Source organism: Erinaceus europaeus, chromosome 10 (genome assembly GCF_950295315.1).
Source record: "Erinaceus europaeus chromosome 10, mEriEur2.1, whole genome shotgun sequence".
Taxonomy (NCBI): domain Eukaryota; kingdom Metazoa; phylum Chordata; class Mammalia; order Eulipotyphla; family Erinaceidae; genus Erinaceus; species Erinaceus europaeus.
The window spans coordinates 102910813-102927668 of NC_080171.1; the positions used below are offsets into that span (position 1 = coordinate 102910813).

Genomic DNA, 16856 nt, shown 5'->3' on the forward strand with positions numbered 1-16856 from the left:
GTTATGTGCAGTCCTGTCCCCAAAATGGGAGGTAGTGGAGCTGCCAGTGCTTCCATAACTAATGGGACACCCCGCTCACACTCTCCTGAGGGCTTGCCCAACCCTGCTTGTCCCCATCCACCTGGCAGCAGCCTTCAGGCTGGCCTCTTCTGGGAGTGGAAGGCGGTCTTCGTCTACATCCAATTCAGTCTTGTGGTAGCGCAGTGGCTGAGGGTTCTGGCCCCTCTCATGAAAGTAGGATACTGCCACACTTCTGCAGGGCCCACAGTGCACATGGTGCAGTGAAAGGCCAGGAAGCCCTGCAGTACAAAAACCTGCTGCCTAGCTCAGTGGTTACTACGCATTTGCCACCTTGGATCCCTTTCTCTAAGTGTCCCTAACCTTGTGCCAGGGGCCTTGATACTTCATGTTCTCAGTTTGAAAGAGTTGAGTCTGAGTCTGCACTTAAGGCAATAAGCTCACACCCTCTGTCACCATCACCACTACCACCCCAAGTGCCAGCTGTGGGAGGGGAAGGATTTTTCTGCCTGTCTACTGACAAGTGACCGTGTCTGCTGAGACACTGGGAGGAGTCCCCTGGCTGCAGGTTGGGTTGTGATCCAAGGTGCTCCCTGGAGGGGTACAGTGGCTCAGCTATCTCTGCACCCCATCCTTCTCACCTGACTACCCTGCCCACTCCAGATGGACGACGCGGGACAGTACCAGTGCCTGGCAGAGAGTGAGCTGGGCACAGCAGAGAAGGTGGTGATTCTGGTACTGCAGAGTGAGTGTCCTGAGTGGGGACCCATGGGGCAGGCAGGCCCTGGGGGAAGCTTGCAGGGGACGTCCCACAGAGCAGAGGGCAAGGAGGTAGAGGCCCACTAGCTAGAATTCTCTTATGAATATTTCTGCAGGGCTCCCAGTTGAAATTTACCCCTCACATTGAATGTGTCAGAATGATGCTCTGGCTCTCTCTTTCTCAATTAAAAAATGAATCTACTAAAAAAGAAAAAGAGAGAGAGAGAGAATGAGAGAGGGGTTGGGGAGAAAGAAAAGCATTCCTGTGCAGCAAGGTGGCTTGCTTGGTTTTTTTGTTTGTTTGTTTTGTTTTTCATCCAGGGTTATTGCTGGGTTCGGAGCCCGCACTACGAATCCACTGCTCCTGGAGGCCATTTTTCCCCATTTTACTGGATAGGACAGAGAGAAATTGAAAAGGGTGGAGGAGCTAGAGATAGAGAGAAAGACATCTGCAGACCTGCTTCACCTCTTGTGAAGTGTCTCCCCTGCAGGTGGGGAGCCAGGGGCTCGAACCCAGATCCTTGCACCAGTCCTTGCACTTTGTACTATGTGGACTTAACCAGGTGTGCCACTGCTTGGCCCCAACAAGGTGGCTTTCTCATAAGGAAAGGGCATCTGCCTCTATCCAGAAGTGGCAACTGGGTGGGAACGTCATTTGAAATTTTATTTTCTCCATTCTGCTTTTCTGGCCAATCTAAATGAATGCCTGCTGCTTGACTATGGGGAGAGGGGGACATGTTCCATCTTCAAGCTCTCCTGGGCCTCCCACAGGTCCCCCAGTGTTCCAGGTGGAGCCTCAGGATGTGACAGTGAAGGCCGGGGAGGACGTGGCTCTGCTGTGCCAGGCCACTGGAAAGCCCACGCCCACAGTGGAGTGGCTGCGAGCTGGCCAGCCCCTGCCAGCCAGCCAGCGACTGAGGACCCTGCCAGACGGCAGTCTGTGGCTAGAGAGCGTGGAGGCCAGAGACATGGGTGCCTATGAGTGTGTCGCCCACAACCTCCTGGGCTCCGCCAGGGCCCGGGCTGTCCTGGTCGTGAGAGGTATGGAGCCCCCACCGACACCTTTGTGCACGGGGAGGGGAGTTCCAGGAGGTGGACTAACCCAGTGCCTTTTGACTTCTCTCTGCTTAGGGTCACAGATGCAGAAGGACTCCACTGCAAGGGCCCTAGGCATCATCTTCTCTTCCCTGCCCCTGACAGTGGGGGAAACTGAGTCTCTGTGATGCTGAGAGGTTGTCATTGTCTTGGACAGAGAGCCCTGGCTCTTCTAGCACAGAGAAGTGGGGACTTGTCTTTGGAGATTCCACAACCTTGTGACATAGAACAAGGGCATCCAGGGAACCCTCTTTGGGGAGTTTCTGTGAAGCAGCTGAGTTTGTTTTTGTCACAGGCTGTGCTTGGCTAGGTTGGGTGGTCTGTGGCAGATGCTACTTACTGCCCTCCTGGGTCTCCTCAGTCAGCAACCACCTCCTTTGGCTCAGGCCACACTGTAAAAGTTAGACAAGGCTGCTGGTGGCAGTACATTAGCTAGAGTGCACACAGTGCCATGTGCAAGGATTCAAGCCCCCAGTAACTACCTTCAGGGAGGAAGCTTCATGAGTAGTCAAGCAGTGCTGCAGGTGTCTTTCTTTTTCTCTCCTTCTCTCCCCTCTTCCATCTATCTATCTATCATCTATCTATCTATCTATCTATCTATCTATCTATCTATCTATCACCTCTCTTCTTCTTCTCCTTCTTTTTCTTCTCTCTTTCTCTCTCAATCTCTTTGTCTCTATCAGAGGAAAAAGGCCACTGGATTTGGTGGAGTCATCATGCAGGCACCAAGCCCCAGTGATAACTCAGTATAAAAAATAAAAACAAAAACAAATAAAATAAAATGAGATAAGGACTATCCTGAGAAACCAGAGAAGACTAAGGGTGTGTATCGAAAAGGCACTGAGTATTCCAACCCCAGCCATGAGATTCTACTCATGACTGCTGTGCTAGGTTCCAGTGGTAGCCTTAACACAGTGATGCAAACCAGGGGTCTTAAATATGAGACATGTAGGGTCACCCAGTGCTGGAGATCAGACTTTATAATCCAGATTATCTGTATCAAGTGTGTTCGTGGGGTCCCCCAGCTTCTGATGGTCACTGGCAACCTGGGTGTCCCTCGTAAAATGTGACCCTGGTCTCTGCTTGTTGCTGAGGCCTTCCTCTATGCTGGTGCTGTCAATGATGTCCCGTTTATAGCAGGGTACCAGACATACTGATCAAGGGTCACCCTAACGAGTTCGTGTCAGCTTGGTCACCTCTGTGCAGAACTGTCTCCAAATACGATCACACTCTGCAATCTGCAGATCAGGGTTTCCATATGTCTTTGGATGGGGGCACAGTTCAGTGATTTTTTTTTTAATGGAAATTGATGTTTTGTTGTTGTTTGTTTTTTATTTGTGGTTTTTTTTCTTTTTTGTCATCGTCACCTGGATCCAAGCCAGGTCAGTTTTTTTATATGGACAGAAAGAGGGAGAGAGAAAGGGAGAGACAGAGAGAGGGAGAGAGAAAGAGACAGAGAGAACACCCAAGCATCACTCTGAATGTGGGCTGCCAGGGAGCAAACTCAGGATTTCATGCTCCCAAGTTTTGTGTCTTGTTTACTACACCACCTCCTCAATGTAAGAGATGCATTTCTCTTTGTGTATGAAGAACAGGTTGGCTTCAAAGACCTGACTTCGGAGTTGGCCCTCACTCTGTGTGATACAGCCTGTGATAGTGATCCTGGCCCACAGCTTTTTAAGTGGATTCCTGGAATTCCAGTACAACTTATTTTTACATCACAGAGGTGTCACTGCTCTGGGTGAATTTTTTTTCGGAGAGAAAGAGACTGAAAAATACAGGGAGAGAGGAAAAGACACCATAGCACGGAAGCTTCCCCACAGTGTGATGGGGCCAGGTTCAAGCCTGGATCTTGTGCATAACAGAACAGGCACCTTCGCAGATGAGCTATCTTGTCTGCCCTCATAGAAACTTTTAAAACCCTGTTGCTGTTGGTTTCGTTAAGTAAGCAACACTTTTATTCCAGTTCCCCAACCCCACTGAAGAACATACTGCTGTATACATACTTACTGTATGTGATCTGACTTTCTGATCAGACTTCAGTAACTCTGAAAGTTATTGAAGGAGGGACCCAGGAGATGGCTTGCTCAATAGAGCACACTTCCTCCCTACCTCCTCTCCCCTCTCAGCTTCTCTCTGTCCCATCCAATAAAAATGAAAAATGGCTGCCAGGAGCCGTGGATTTTAGTGCCAGCACCAAGCCCCAGCAGTAACCTCGGAGGCAAAAAAAAAAAAAAAAAAAAAAAAGAAGAAAGAAAAAGAAAAAAGTTCAGAGTCACCGAAATAGCTCACTTGGATATTGTACAGCTCTGTCATTTGTGTGACCTGGGTTTGGGTCCAAATCCCTACCACATTGAAGGAAGTTTTGGAGCTGTGGTGTCTCTCTCTCTCTCTTTTTCTCTCCTTCTCCACCCCTCTCTCCCTCTCTCTACCTCTAAAAAAAAGTGTCCTAAGATTTGGATTCCTATGAACTGTTCTCTCCTTCCTTTCCCATCAGCTGGAGCAGGGGTGCAACTGAATCAGCCCATGTCTGGGACTACATGTCTGGAGGCTTGTCATTCTGGGCTTCCAATTTCCTGTCCCCTCTACAGCTGCTGGCAGCCTGTTTCTCATCTGCAGCTCCTGACTCGTCCCCTACCCCCTGATTAGAAGGTCAGGAGCAGGTTTGTGAGCAGCAGACATTGACAAGAGCCATCCCAGATGGACATCAGACCTCATGAAAGCCCAGCTCTGGGCTGCAGAAAACAGTCTGCTTCCTGGAATCTAAAATTAACCAGCCCCCCTCATTTACCTATTAGGAAGCTGGCAGTGGAGTGTTTTATGTTATTTTTTTGACAGATCATGGACGATTCATTGTTAATTTCCCCTGAGAGTGGGTGAGCAGAGATGTAGACTAGCTTCTGCTTTTTGCCCGCTGGAATGCCATCTGCCTAAATGAGACAGCTGGCCCATTAGCCAGAGGAAGTGCCCCCTATGTCCATGCCATTCATCCCATTAGTGCTGGAGCCTGTCTGTGCCCAGGCAGCCTGACTGCTGCTGGAGCCCACCCATGCATGCCAGCTGCAGGGCGTCCAGTCCAAGACCACTGATGAGGAATGAGGATGCTGGGGACAGGGGCACAGGGGGGCAGGTACTGTTTACCTGGCATGGTGCCCTGGTGCCTCCTCCCTGCCATGGCAGGCTTCTTGGCACTTAGATTCCCCCTCCCCACAACAAGTCTTTGGTGTATCTATGGTCCCACCTCCTCACTGTATGGATAAATCAATTCAGCTTTAATTGACTCTTCTCCACTGGTAGCTGTCGCTGATGCTGAGGGCTCAAAGGTGAAGAGAATCATTGTTCCTTTTCCTACCTTTACAGAGGAGCCCCGGGGGAGCCGGGGCAGCATGATTGGGATGATCAATGGTCAGGTTCTCAGTGGGGCCACGCTCAACACCAGTGTGAGACAGGAGTCACGCTCTGGGGTCAGCACCATCCGGAGCAGTGCCAGCCACATCCCCTCGGACGTGGGTAAGTGGGGACCACTGTTCTGGCCTTCCAGGGGCCCTGCAGCCCAAGAAGGACCCATGAATTAGAAATAACTCCTGGGGGCTGATTAGCAGAGGAAATCCCACCCCCTCTAGAACCTGAGTCCCCACCAAAGATTGGGTTCAGCCGCCTATTCCTACCCCCTCACCTCACCCCACCCCCACGTGCCTTCCAGCCTAAAAAAAAAAAAAAAGCAGCTGCATCTGAACCCAGAGAGAGGGTAAAAAGGTTAAGTTGTACAAATGCAGGGTCATATGATACCTTTTTAAAACACTGATTGCTGTGTGTGTGTGTGTGTGTGTCTGTGTGTGTGTGTGTGTGTGTCCCCACTTTGAGAAATGCTCACAAAGGGGTGGGAGGTGGTTGAGCAGTGGAGTGCTTGCATCACAAGTGTGAGGCTCTGATACCATGTGGGAGCAGAGGGGACAAGTCCACGAATGGTAGAACAACACTTTGCTCTCTCTAAATAAAATTTTTTGAAAATGAGTCAGGGATGTGGCTCAACCATAAAGCACACATGTGACACCCCAGGCTCATACCTGGAACTGCACCAAAAAAGTGAAGTGTTCACCTGTAACAGTTAAGGGGTGTGGGCTGGCAGGGGGCAGATATAGAATGTGGAGCACAGGGCCAGGTGATGGTGCACCTGACTGAGTGCACAAGGACCTGGGTTCGACCCCCAGTCCCCATCTGCAGGGGGAAAGCTTTGAGAGCAGTGAAGCAGTGTTGCAGGTGTCTCTTTGTCTATCTCTCTCTTCCCTCTCAATTTTTGGTTGTCTCTAATAATTAAATAAAAATAAAAAAAAATTTAGAAGAGAGAGTGTGGAGCATGAAGTGAGCTAGAAGGTCCAGAGCTTCAAAACAAATAAACAAACAACAACAACAAAAATATCAGCCACCTGTAAGCACCAATGCCAAGTCCTAAGCAAATGGAATTTTCTGAAGAGCTGTTGCAGGCCCTCACAGCAGCTCCTCCCATGCCCTTGTTGGTGTCCAGATTAGTGAGCAGGCTGTACTCACAGGCCCTTGACTAGAAGCAGCACTTCTGGAGCTGCCATTGACCATGGGTTTGTGTGAGCAGTGAGGGCTAGGGGTCAGCAGAGCTGGCCACGAGCAGAGGGGATGAAGCAAAACAGAGCCATGTGCGATACTCCTTCCAGCTTCTGGGGCTGACGCCATAGAGGATAAACTGGCCCCTGCCCAGACTCTATTAGTGGACACATTCACAGAGAGCTGGAAAAGGTCTTGCCCCATGTCTGGGCAGCAGACTTGGTGAACTAAAGTCTCTCCCCACTTGGCCATCCCCTAGCGACAAGAAGAGCCTCACCTCCCCCCTTCTTTTCCTGGTCCAAGGCCCCCAGGGTCTGGGTGAAGGACATCATGGGAAGGTCTGAGAATTCATGTCCAGAGAAAATTTGGTCTCTTTGGCAAAGTCTGCGATTAGGACACTTGGCTGATTTTCATTTCTGCCCAGCAGTGTCTGCATTCCCCGCTTCTGTAGTGACCACAGTCCTCAGAGCTTGTAGTACTTCTTTGTCTAATTGTATTTTGTTAATCAATGCTTCTCCATGAGCTAGAGACTTGTCTTCCCTTTTTTAAAAGTTTTTTTTTTTAATTTTGTAATCTTTATTTATTTTTTGGATAGAGACAGCCAGAAATCAAGAGGGAAGGGGGAGATAGAGAGGGAGAGAGACAGAGACACCTGCAGCCCTGCTTCACTACTCACAAAGCTTTCTCCCTACAGGTGGGCACTGGGGGCTGGAACCTGGGTCCTTGTGCACTGGTAACATGTGTGCTCAACCAGGTGCACCACCACTCGGCCCCTTTGTCTTTCCTTCTTCCCAAATTCTGATCCAGTCACCATCCTGGGACATCACAAGGCTAGGACTTGGTAGAGAGGTTCAGGGCTGCACTCTCCTGAGGTCAATAGGGAGCTACAGAGGGGTCTTGAGCAGGAGACTGGCTGCCTTGAGGATCCAGCCCTCACTTGCTATCCGTCCCCCATTCTTCTCAGGACCCCTGATGAGGGTGCTGGTGGTCACCATTGCTCCTGTCTACTGGGCCCTGGCTGGAGAAAGTGGTGATGCCCTCAATGGCCACTCCCTGACAGGTGGCAGCTTCAGGCAGGAGTCTCATGTGGAGTTTGCCACAGGTGAGGCCTCCTCACATGTGGGCTGGGTGGGGCCAAGGCCCAGGCCAAGCCTGTTCCTGTGGTGACTCTAGTCTGGGTGGGGATGGGTTGCAGGTGAGCTGCTTACCATGACCCAGGTGGCTCGGGGCCTGGATGCTGACGGCTTCTTGCTGCTGGATGTGGAGGTTCATGGCATCATCCCTGACAGCCTCGCTGATGCAGACCTCCAAGTACAGGTGAGACATGCTGGGGTGCTGGAGGACAAGAACCCTTCCCAGCCAAGCTCACTCTCCCACCTGATACTGCAACCTGGCTTTGAGCTTAGAGGCAGCCCTGTGGAAGGATACTCTGGGTCCAGTCTTTGGGGATAGGCACCCCCCCCCCAAGCAAGGACACTGGGGGAAATGACTCCCTGCTGACTGAAAGCAGAGCAGAGAGACCTGCCAGGCTTCATCCCTGCCCACCCCCCACCAGGTGAAACCCCACACCCCCTCCTGTTCTCTCCTGTTACAGGACTTCCAGGAGCACTACGTGCAGACAGGGCCTGGTCAGCTCTTTGTGGGCTCCGTGCAGCGCTTCCTGCAGGATGGCCTCCCTGCCTCCCTGCGCTGCAACCACAGCATACAGTATGATGCAACCCGGGGTCCCCAACCCCAACTGGTGCAGCATCTGTGGGCCTCAGGCATCAGCACAGCCTTTGACCCTGAGGCCGAGGCCCTGCGCTTCCAGCTCAGCTCCGCACTGCAGGCTGGTGAGGCCCATCTCCACTCCCATCCAGATTGAGGACTGAGACAGTGCACCACCTGGGCTCTCCACCTCTCTCTTGTCCCTGTGCCCCTTCATCTAGCCACACCCCCACCAGGGACTCAGGTCTGGAGCCACTCCTGTTTCAACCCTTCTCACCCCATCTTGTCCCAGGCAGATGTCAAGTCTCCAGTCACACTCCACCCTCTTGTCAAGGGTGCCTGCAGTGTAGCACCACCACCACCCCAGGAGCTGGGGACCACTGCTGGAACTCCTGGAAAGCCCCATAACCAGTGGAAGTTAAAGATACACCTGCAGGGAGGGGTTAGATAGCATAAAGGTGATGCAAACAAACTCTCATGCCTGAGGCTCCAAAGTCTCAGGTTCAATCCCCCACACCATCATAAGCAAGAGCTGATCAGTGTTCTGGTAAAAAAAAAGAAGAAGAAGAAGAAGAAGAAGAAGAAGAAGAAGAAGAAGAAGAAGGAGAAAAAGAAGAAGAAGAAGAAGAAGAAGAAGAAGAAGAAGAAGAAGAAGAAGAAGAAGAAGAAGAAGAAGAAGAAGAAGAAGAAGAAAGAAAGGGAGAAAGAAAGAAAGAAAGAGAGGGAGGGAGGAAGAAAGAAAGAAAGAAAGAAAGAAAGAAAGAAAGAAAGAAAGAAAGAAAAAGATACACCTGTCAGCCTTAGGTGGGATCTCAGTGTTTTTTGTTTTGTTTTGTTTTGTTTTTGCCTCCAGGTTATTGCTAGGGCTTGGTGCCTGCACTAGGAATCCACTGCTCCCAGAGGCCATTTTTCCCATTTTGTTGCCCTTGTTGTTGTTGCCATTGCTGTTGTTGTTGTAGGATAGGACAGAGAGAAATCAAGAGAGGAGGGGGAGAAAGATACTACCTGCAGACCTGCTTTACCACACTTGAAGTGACTCTTTCCCCCAACCCCACAGATGGATAGCTGGGGGCTCGAACCGGAATCCTTACACCAGTCCTTGGGCTTCATGCCATACGCACGTAACCTGCTGTGCTACCGCCTGCCCCCACCCCTTAATGTGTTTTTAACCTTGATCACCAGACAGTGGTAAGAGCCCAGTTTGGGATCAGAGATTCTTGGTCCAGACCCCGTCATGATGCCACTTCTCAGCTGTGGGACCAATGGGGCCCTGGCCTCTTTTGTGAAGTGTGGGGTCCTTGGAGGAAAGCTGTTGTTAGGCAAATGTGCATGCTAATGTCTCAGAGCACTGCCCTGATAGCTCCCCAGACCCCCCAGGGTGGCCTCTGTGCCCTCTCTTGCCGGTGCCCACTGGCTAACCCATTTACACATTTTAACCAAATGCACCCCTGGTGCTCCACGGCCCTGCTTAGAATTTCTAAGCATGGTTCGACATGTTCTGCATACATTATGTTCCTTTCACTATTTCTTCTTTTGGTCAGCTGGCCAGGAGCCCCTCTGACACACTTAGGTCACTGAGCCCATGGCACAGCCAGTGGCCCTCACAGTCGAGGCAGGGACTGGTTCCTGCCTTATAGACTCAGTTCTGGGGTTGAACACTCCAGCAGATGCAGAAGTAGCCTTGGACAGGCCTGTGGCCCTCTGGCCTTAGAGTCCACCCCTTTGCTTTGCAGAAGAGAGTGAAGCTGGCTGCCCTGAGGGCTTTGAACTGGACACCGAGGGAGCATTTTGCATGGGTGAGCAGCTTCCCTATATCCTAGAATCTCTCAGCCTTGGAGGGGTGGGTCTTTGCCAAGCAGCTAAATGCCCCCTGATGCTCTCTCCACACTGACCACAGACAGGGACGAGTGTTCTGATGGCCCCAGCCCCTGTTCCCATGCCTGCCACAATGCACCTGGCCATTTCTCCTGCTCCTGCCCTGCTGGCCTTGCTCTGGCCAGGGACGACAGGACCTGCAGAGGTGAGAGGACCACAAGTGGTGAGCCCTTCTGGGACAGGCCCAGGTGTGGTGGGAGGGTGGGGACATTCCAGCAGCAGCAGCCTAGTTAGGGGACACATATGCCGGAGGATGCACCTGTGGGTCCTAGGTGCCAGTCTGGGGATTCCCATGCCAGGGGTTTCCTGTGATGAGGGCTTCAGATGAGAAAGGCTCAAGTGTTAGGGAAATGGAAATCCCTGAGTCAGACAGGTAGGTGGCTGCCCTATGCTCTGATCATGTGTGCTGCCCAGCCTGGACACAGACACAGAATTGTCCCCAACCCTCAGTGCACAACCCACCTGTCCAGTCTGCAGGAGCAAAATACCTGCCCGCTTTGCTGCCTTGCTCCCGCAGCCAAGTTTCTGGGTGTCCCCATCCTCATACTGTTTGGATGCTGGCCTACCATCTTCATCCCTCCACTTCCACTAGCAGAGCCTGGTACTGCCCAGTGTTCACTGGGCACCAAAGGGATGCTGTCTGCAGGCCAGGGCCCTCACATCCCTTGGACCACATGTTCTGGGGTGGGGTGCTTGGTGAGGAGATAGCAGGAAGGAAGAGCCTCTACTGCAGGGCTTCTGGGTCTTCAGGGGACTCGCCAAGGCCAGAGTCTGAATGGCAAGGAGAACCAGGGGAGCTCCACTTGTTCAGCCCTCAATCTGTCTGCCTCCAGATGTGGATGAGTGTGCATGGGATGCCCACCTCTGCCAGGAAGGACAGCGCTGCGTGAACCTGCACGGATCCTACCTTTGCCTCCCTGACTGCAGACCTGGCTTCCAGACAGCTGCTGACGGGGCAGGCTGTGAAGGTGATGGGCGTGGTGTGGCGTGGGCTCACCACATGGACCTGGGACCCCAGCGGTTGCCAGCTATCAGCAGAGGGGTGCGAGGTGCTGATAGGAGGTAGACCTTCAGGGAAACTGGAACTGTCTTGTCAGAAGTCCACAGTGAGGCTGGGATTGGAGCTGAGCTAGGTTCAAGAGTTCTAGTAGCCAAAGAAAAGTGCATTTTTCTTCTAGGTCTCTCATCTGTTTGATGAAAGGGGACCAGATGGAAAGCATGCATCCCATCTACAGCCACTTCTATATTTTCTCATTACCTAAGCTAGAGCTGTCTTTGGAATCCTTCTAAACACAGTCTCACCTGTAGCCACTATGGATCAGTTGCAACTAGCACCCCAAGGTGGCTTAATTATTGTGGGTTCTCCTGCATCCTCCACGAGAGACTCTCCAGTGGAAGGGAAAGTGTGATAGAACTTGAACTCGGAAGAGGTGGCCATTCCCCTAAGTTATCTCCATTCCTTTCAAGTGTCCTATTTATACAGGACCTCCCTTCCTTCTTTCTCTAGCAAAATCCCAAGCTCTCCTCATGCAGAACCCAATCTTCTCATCACAACCCCACAAAGCATTTCCATTCTTACCTCTTTAATTTTTAGTGATGTACTTATTTATTTGATGAGAGAGACAGCGAGGGAGAGGGAGAGGGAGAGGGAGAGGAAGAGGGAGAGAGAGAGAGACAGAGAGAGAGAGAGAGGAAGGAAGGAAGAGAGGGAGAGAGAGAGAGTGCCAAAGTATCACCCAGACATATGTGATACCAGGGATCAAACTTGGGACCTCATGTATCCATATTCTCCACTGAGCCACCTCACTGGCCACTGTTACCTCTCTTTACAAATGAGGAAAAATGCCCAGAGAGGGAGATAGTTGCTCAAGCACTATAGCAGAGCTCAGCCCAGCTCCACAACTCTGCTTCCAAAACCCACCTTTCTTTATTTTGGAGTCAGAACCCACTTAACCTCCAGCCTAGAATAACTAGGAGAGGTGGTGGCAAATGCTGGTGACTCTGAAGTCAGAAAAGGGCAGGCATGAAGCTGGTTGAAGACTGAGGAGGTGCCCCATGTGGAGAAGCGCCTACACCTCTGGGAAAGAGCTCTGTGGTCATCCCAGTCCCACCCCTGCCCCTGCTTCCCCATGTGGATGAGTGCCTGGAGCAGACATGATTGTCACTACAGCCAGCTCTGTGACAATACCCTGGGCGGGTACCACTGCAGGTGCCTCAGGGCATACTGGACCCAGGGCCCTGGCCTGCCTTGCCTAGGTATGCCCCCATCCCCTCATTGAGACCCCAGTGATCAGTAAGTATTTATAACCAGAATGATGGGGAGTTCTGTGAATCACCAGGCCCCATGTTCCCCATGAGAAAGATTCTGTGGTTGGCCTGCTTGATTGGACCTCAGCCTCCCCCAACCCTGCTAGTTCACTTTTCCTGGGAGTCCAAAGGAGTCCCAGGATGAAGTGGAGAAAGGGGTGAGGGTGGAGAGGTTTGTCAAGTAGAAAGGGCCTGCTCTAGGAGGTCCAAGGGAAGTCAAGCCCCTGATTGTTCAGGGGAGGTGGGAGGGTAGGGGTGCCAGAGCAGTGGCTTAGGCTGGGTTATTTTATTTTATTTTATTTTATTTTATTTTACATTGCCACCACTCTTAATGACAATTTTTCATTTCTTTTACATGAGATAGGACAGAGAGAAAAACTGAGGGGGCAGGGATAGAGAACAAGAGAGGAAGAGAGACCCCTGCAGCACTGCTTCACTCCTTGTGAAGTTTCCCCCTTGCAGGTGGGGACTGGGGATTCAAACCTGAGTCTTTTGTGAGTGGTAACATGTGCCACTCAGCTGAGTGTGCCACCGCCCAGCTCGGTGGCGTTCTAAGCCTCCGCAGCCTGGCCCTGTCCCTCCTCAGATATCAACGAGTGCCTACAGTCACCAGGACCCTGTGCCTACCAGTGCCACAACCTGCAAGGCAGCTTCCGATGCCTGTGCCCACACGGCCAGACCCTCCTCCACGATGGCAGGACCTGCAGCTCGCTGGGACAGAGTGGGCAAAACGTGACCACTGTCAGCCACCGGAGTCCCTTGCCCTGGCTGCGGCCCCATGCCCCTGTCCCTGGGGGCTCCTACCATGCCTGGGTCTCCCTCTGGCCGAGCCCCAGGGCTCTAGGGGGTGTGGGGAGAGCCTGGTGCCCCCCTGGCTTCATTCGGCAGAATGGCATCTGCACAGGTAAGACTGAGTCCCGGTCGTCATCCAGACACAGCCGCCATGTTCTTTCTAGCTCCTGGGTTGGGCATGGGGTACCATGGTAGAATCCCAGAGCTCATGGGAGGTGGGGGTACAGGCAGACTGTGGCTTCCTCACTACAAGGCATATCAGAGCCCTGGCTGAGCTAATGGGCAAGGAAGAACCTTCTCATACGAGCATGGAGTGTCTTCCAAACCATTTGACTTGAGGATGTTTTGCTTAGGGAGATTGTCTTCTGGGCACATGTCCCCAGGAACCCACTTTGAGAAACATTCCTTAAAACAGTTAAGAAGGAGATTCGGGGGAGGCGAGCGGTAGCGCAGTGGGTTAAGCGTAGGTGGCGCAAAGCACAAGGACCAGCATAAGGATCCGAGTTCTTGCCCCCGGCTCCCCACCTGCAGGGGGGTCGCTTCACAAGCGGTGAAGCAGGTCAGCAGGTATCTTTCTCTCCCCCTCTCTGTCTTCCCCCCTCTCCATTTCTCTCTGTCCTATCCAATGACGATGACATCAATAACAACAACAATAATAATTACAACAATAAAGCAAGGGCAACAAAAGGAAATAAATAAATTTTTTTTTTAAAAAAAAGGATACTGGGGGTGGAAGAGGTGTCAAAGGAGCTGGTGGGGTGGGTTACAGGGAGGATAAGGGATGGAGGACATAGTCTGGGGACCAGATGTGCTTCTGCATCCCATCTGGGCAGAGAGGGTCTCTCCTCTGTTAAGGGTCTATCCACCATGCCTTGGACAAGATGAGGCAGGCAGGTTGGAGCCCCCACTCTGGAAAGCCTGGGGATGCCCCCCAGCCCCTGACTCTAGCACTGGGTGGAGCAGGATGAGCAGAAGGCAGGAACTTCCCTCGCTCATCTTGGGGCCCAGCGGGTAAGCACATGGCATGTGTGACTCACATGTACCCTCCCCATCCCCCCACGGGCCCCGGGCAGACCTAGATGAGTGCCGGGTGAGGAGCCTGTGCCAGCATGCCTGCCGTAACACCGAGGGCAGCTACCAGTGCCTCTGCCCTGCTGGCTACCGCCTCCTCCCCAGTGGCAAGAACTGCCAAGGTGAGTGCCCAAGTAGGTGAGGCTGGGCCAGGTGCAATGGGGTATCTGCACCCAGCCATTCACTCCAGCCCCCCGTGTCTCATGACTAGCAGGGAGAGAGACACCAGCTCAGAAGGGCCAAGCCACTGGCCCAGCTGCCCATCCAGGAGCAGGAGATGTCATTAGTGGGCACCATGCCAGCTAGTCTGTATCCCCAAGCAGTTCACCACACCCCTCTGAGCCTCAAATGGCTGGGTGAGACCTCGGGGAGGGGCAGGAAGCCAGGGTCACAGCACAGCCACTGCCCGTGGTGTCAGCCACAGACACCCTGCCACTAAAATGCTCCCAGCTCAGGGATGGGGCCTGCCAGGCAGCTCTACCTCTCTCCAGCTCTGAAGCTAGGGTGTGTGGGGGTGCCCACCAGCACAGTCTGGGGAGATGGGAGGTACTAGTAGCCTCAGTGTTAAATTGGGTGGGACCAAGGAGTGGGCACTGCCCACCTTGCTGGTCTTCCGGGGGTTATGCTACCTCACTGATGCCTCCTCCACCGCCAGCCCTCCCCCCTCTGCTCCATCAGTGCACCCCCCTTCTCTCCCTCCACCCAGACATCAATGAGTGTGAGGAGGAGGACATTGAGTGTGAGCCCCGCCAGATGTGCTTCAACACCCGAGGCAGCTACCAATGTGTGGACACACCCTGTCCTGCGAACTACCGCCAGGGCTCCAGCCCCGGGTAAGGGCTGAGTTGGGAATGGGGGGGGGGGGAGGACTGTCTCCCTGCCAGAAGCTGGGCAGCTGACTCCTGGGTCCTATATAGTGGGACCCTCTCCTCCAAGAAGGCCATGACTAAGGCAAAGCTTAAGGGGGAGGGAGAGGAAATCCATCTGCCTGAGCCCCTGGACAGGCCTCTGTGTCTGTGGGCAGTGTGCCCACAGGGCAAGCCCCTTCCTGCAGCCAGTGAAGGCCTGATCCGGCTGGACACTCACTACTCACTTCCTGGGCAGTGGTGCTGCCATACAGGGGTGGAGCGGTGGGGGGAGGTGCACTGGGGAGCACATGTCCACCATCAGCTCCCTGTGGCCACACACAGAGAGACCACAGATTGGGGCTTCTGTGCACCCCAGCTCTGGAGTCAGGGAACTGTTCTGGGGCCCTGACTAGCTTGGGAAGCCCAAGCTGATGGGGGACTGGGCGCTCCTCTTTGACACCCGCCCCTTCCCTCCAAACCCAGAGTTGCCCCAGCCACAGCCACCTCTAACTCTGACCACACCTTGTTCCCTGGAGGTGGACTAGGGGCGCGGTGTGGGGGTACCCGTTCCCGCCTGCCTTCTGGAAGCCTCAGTTTGCTAATATTGAAAGAGGACCACTGAAGAACTGGAGGCCTTTGGGCAGGGCGGGACTGGGTGGAGCAGGCAGGATTCCAACAGTGCCTGAAAGAATGGGGATGAGGTTCGCCTAGGGAACCCCGTGTGTCCCCTTCACCCGTCCTAGGACCTGCTTCCGTCGCTGCTCACAGGACTGCAGCGCAGGCAGCCCATCCACACTTCAGTACAAGCTGCTGCCCCTGCCCCTGGGGGTCCGCGCCCAACACAACGTGGCCCGCCTGGCGGCCTTCTCGGAGCACGGTGTCCCCGCCAACAGCACGGAGCTCAGCGTGCTGGAACCCGACCCGCTCAGCCCCTTCGCGCTGCGTCAGCTGCGCTCCGGACACGGTGCAGTCTACACCCGCCGTGCGCTTACCCGGGCCGGCCTCTACAGGCTCACAGTGCGCGCCGCTGCGCCGCGCCACCAGAACGTGTTCGTGCTTCTCATCGCAGTGTCCCCCTACCCCTACTGAGCGGGACAGCAGGTCCGGGCGGAGAGCACAGAGGGAACTGGCCAGGTCCCCTCGGTCCCGGCCAAGCTGCGTGGGGCTGGCAAGGCTCCCCTTCCCAGCTACGCCCCTTGCAGTGGTCAGCAACCGAGTTCATCTTCTGTTGTCAGCAGGGCCTTGAGTAAACACGACCCTATGCTCAGCCTTGATCCCAGGGCGGCTAGGACCGTGCTAACCCTTATCACCTCCCACGGGGCAGGGGGTGGGGAGGTGGGGACCAGGTAGAGCCAGGTGGGCTGGTGTCACTGGCCCACTTTAGAGAACAAGTTCACAGCTGGTGTTGGAGTCAGGCAGACTCCTCCAGACTTGTCCCAGGCCCAAAGGGAGGGGGAGCCCTTACCCTTTGGGGACTCCCCGCCCGTGCTGAACACGGTATGTGAACACTGCAAATAAACTTATTTTTAATGAACACCACTTTTGTTTTTTTGGGTTTTGTTGTTTGTTCACTTATTTTGTTTTCACAAGGAAGGAGTTTGACAGGAAGGGCGCTCACAACACAGCATTGGAGCACTGAGTTTCACCTCCACCGCTCCAGCAGGGCAGCCCAGGCACTGCTCTGTGCCCAGTGTCGCCATCCAAAATTATGAATATGGGGCAGGGGACATAGCATAATGGCTCTGTAACAGACTTTAATACCTGAAGCTCTAAAGTCCAGGTTCAGTACCCAGCACCACCATAAGC

General features: G+C 53.4%; 1 protein-coding gene across 5 annotated transcripts in view; it reads left to right on the forward strand.

Annotated features, from left to right (window-relative positions):
• HMCN2 (hemicentin 2) overlaps nucleotides 1-16582 on the forward strand; it is a 167707-nt gene extending 151125 nt beyond the window's left edge. For 3 of the 5 annotated variants that reach the window (XM_060200389.1, XM_060200390.1, XM_060200393.1), the window contains 13 exons: nucleotides 682-763; nucleotides 1549-1818; nucleotides 5233-5382; nucleotides 7415-7552; nucleotides 7646-7767; nucleotides 8045-8282; nucleotides 9891-9953; nucleotides 10055-10177; nucleotides 10866-11000; nucleotides 12926-13243; nucleotides 14205-14324; nucleotides 14909-15035; nucleotides 15794-16582. In XM_060200389.1, coding sequence (XP_060056372.1) covers nucleotides 682-763; nucleotides 1549-1818; nucleotides 5233-5382; nucleotides 7415-7552; nucleotides 7646-7767; nucleotides 8045-8282; nucleotides 9891-9953; nucleotides 10055-10177; nucleotides 10866-11000; nucleotides 12926-13243; nucleotides 14205-14324; nucleotides 14909-15035; nucleotides 15794-16139 — 2232 coding nt within the window. In that variant the 3' untranslated portion in view covers nucleotides 16140-16582. The remainder of the gene's footprint in view (nucleotides 1-681; nucleotides 764-1548; nucleotides 1819-5232; nucleotides 5383-7414; nucleotides 7553-7645; nucleotides 7768-8044; nucleotides 8283-9890; nucleotides 9954-10054; nucleotides 10178-10865; nucleotides 11001-12925; nucleotides 13244-14204; nucleotides 14325-14908; nucleotides 15036-15793) is intronic. The other 2 variants (XM_060200391.1, XM_060200392.1) reach the window with 2 other exon arrangements.
• Nucleotides 16583-16856: the final 274 nt, after the last annotated feature.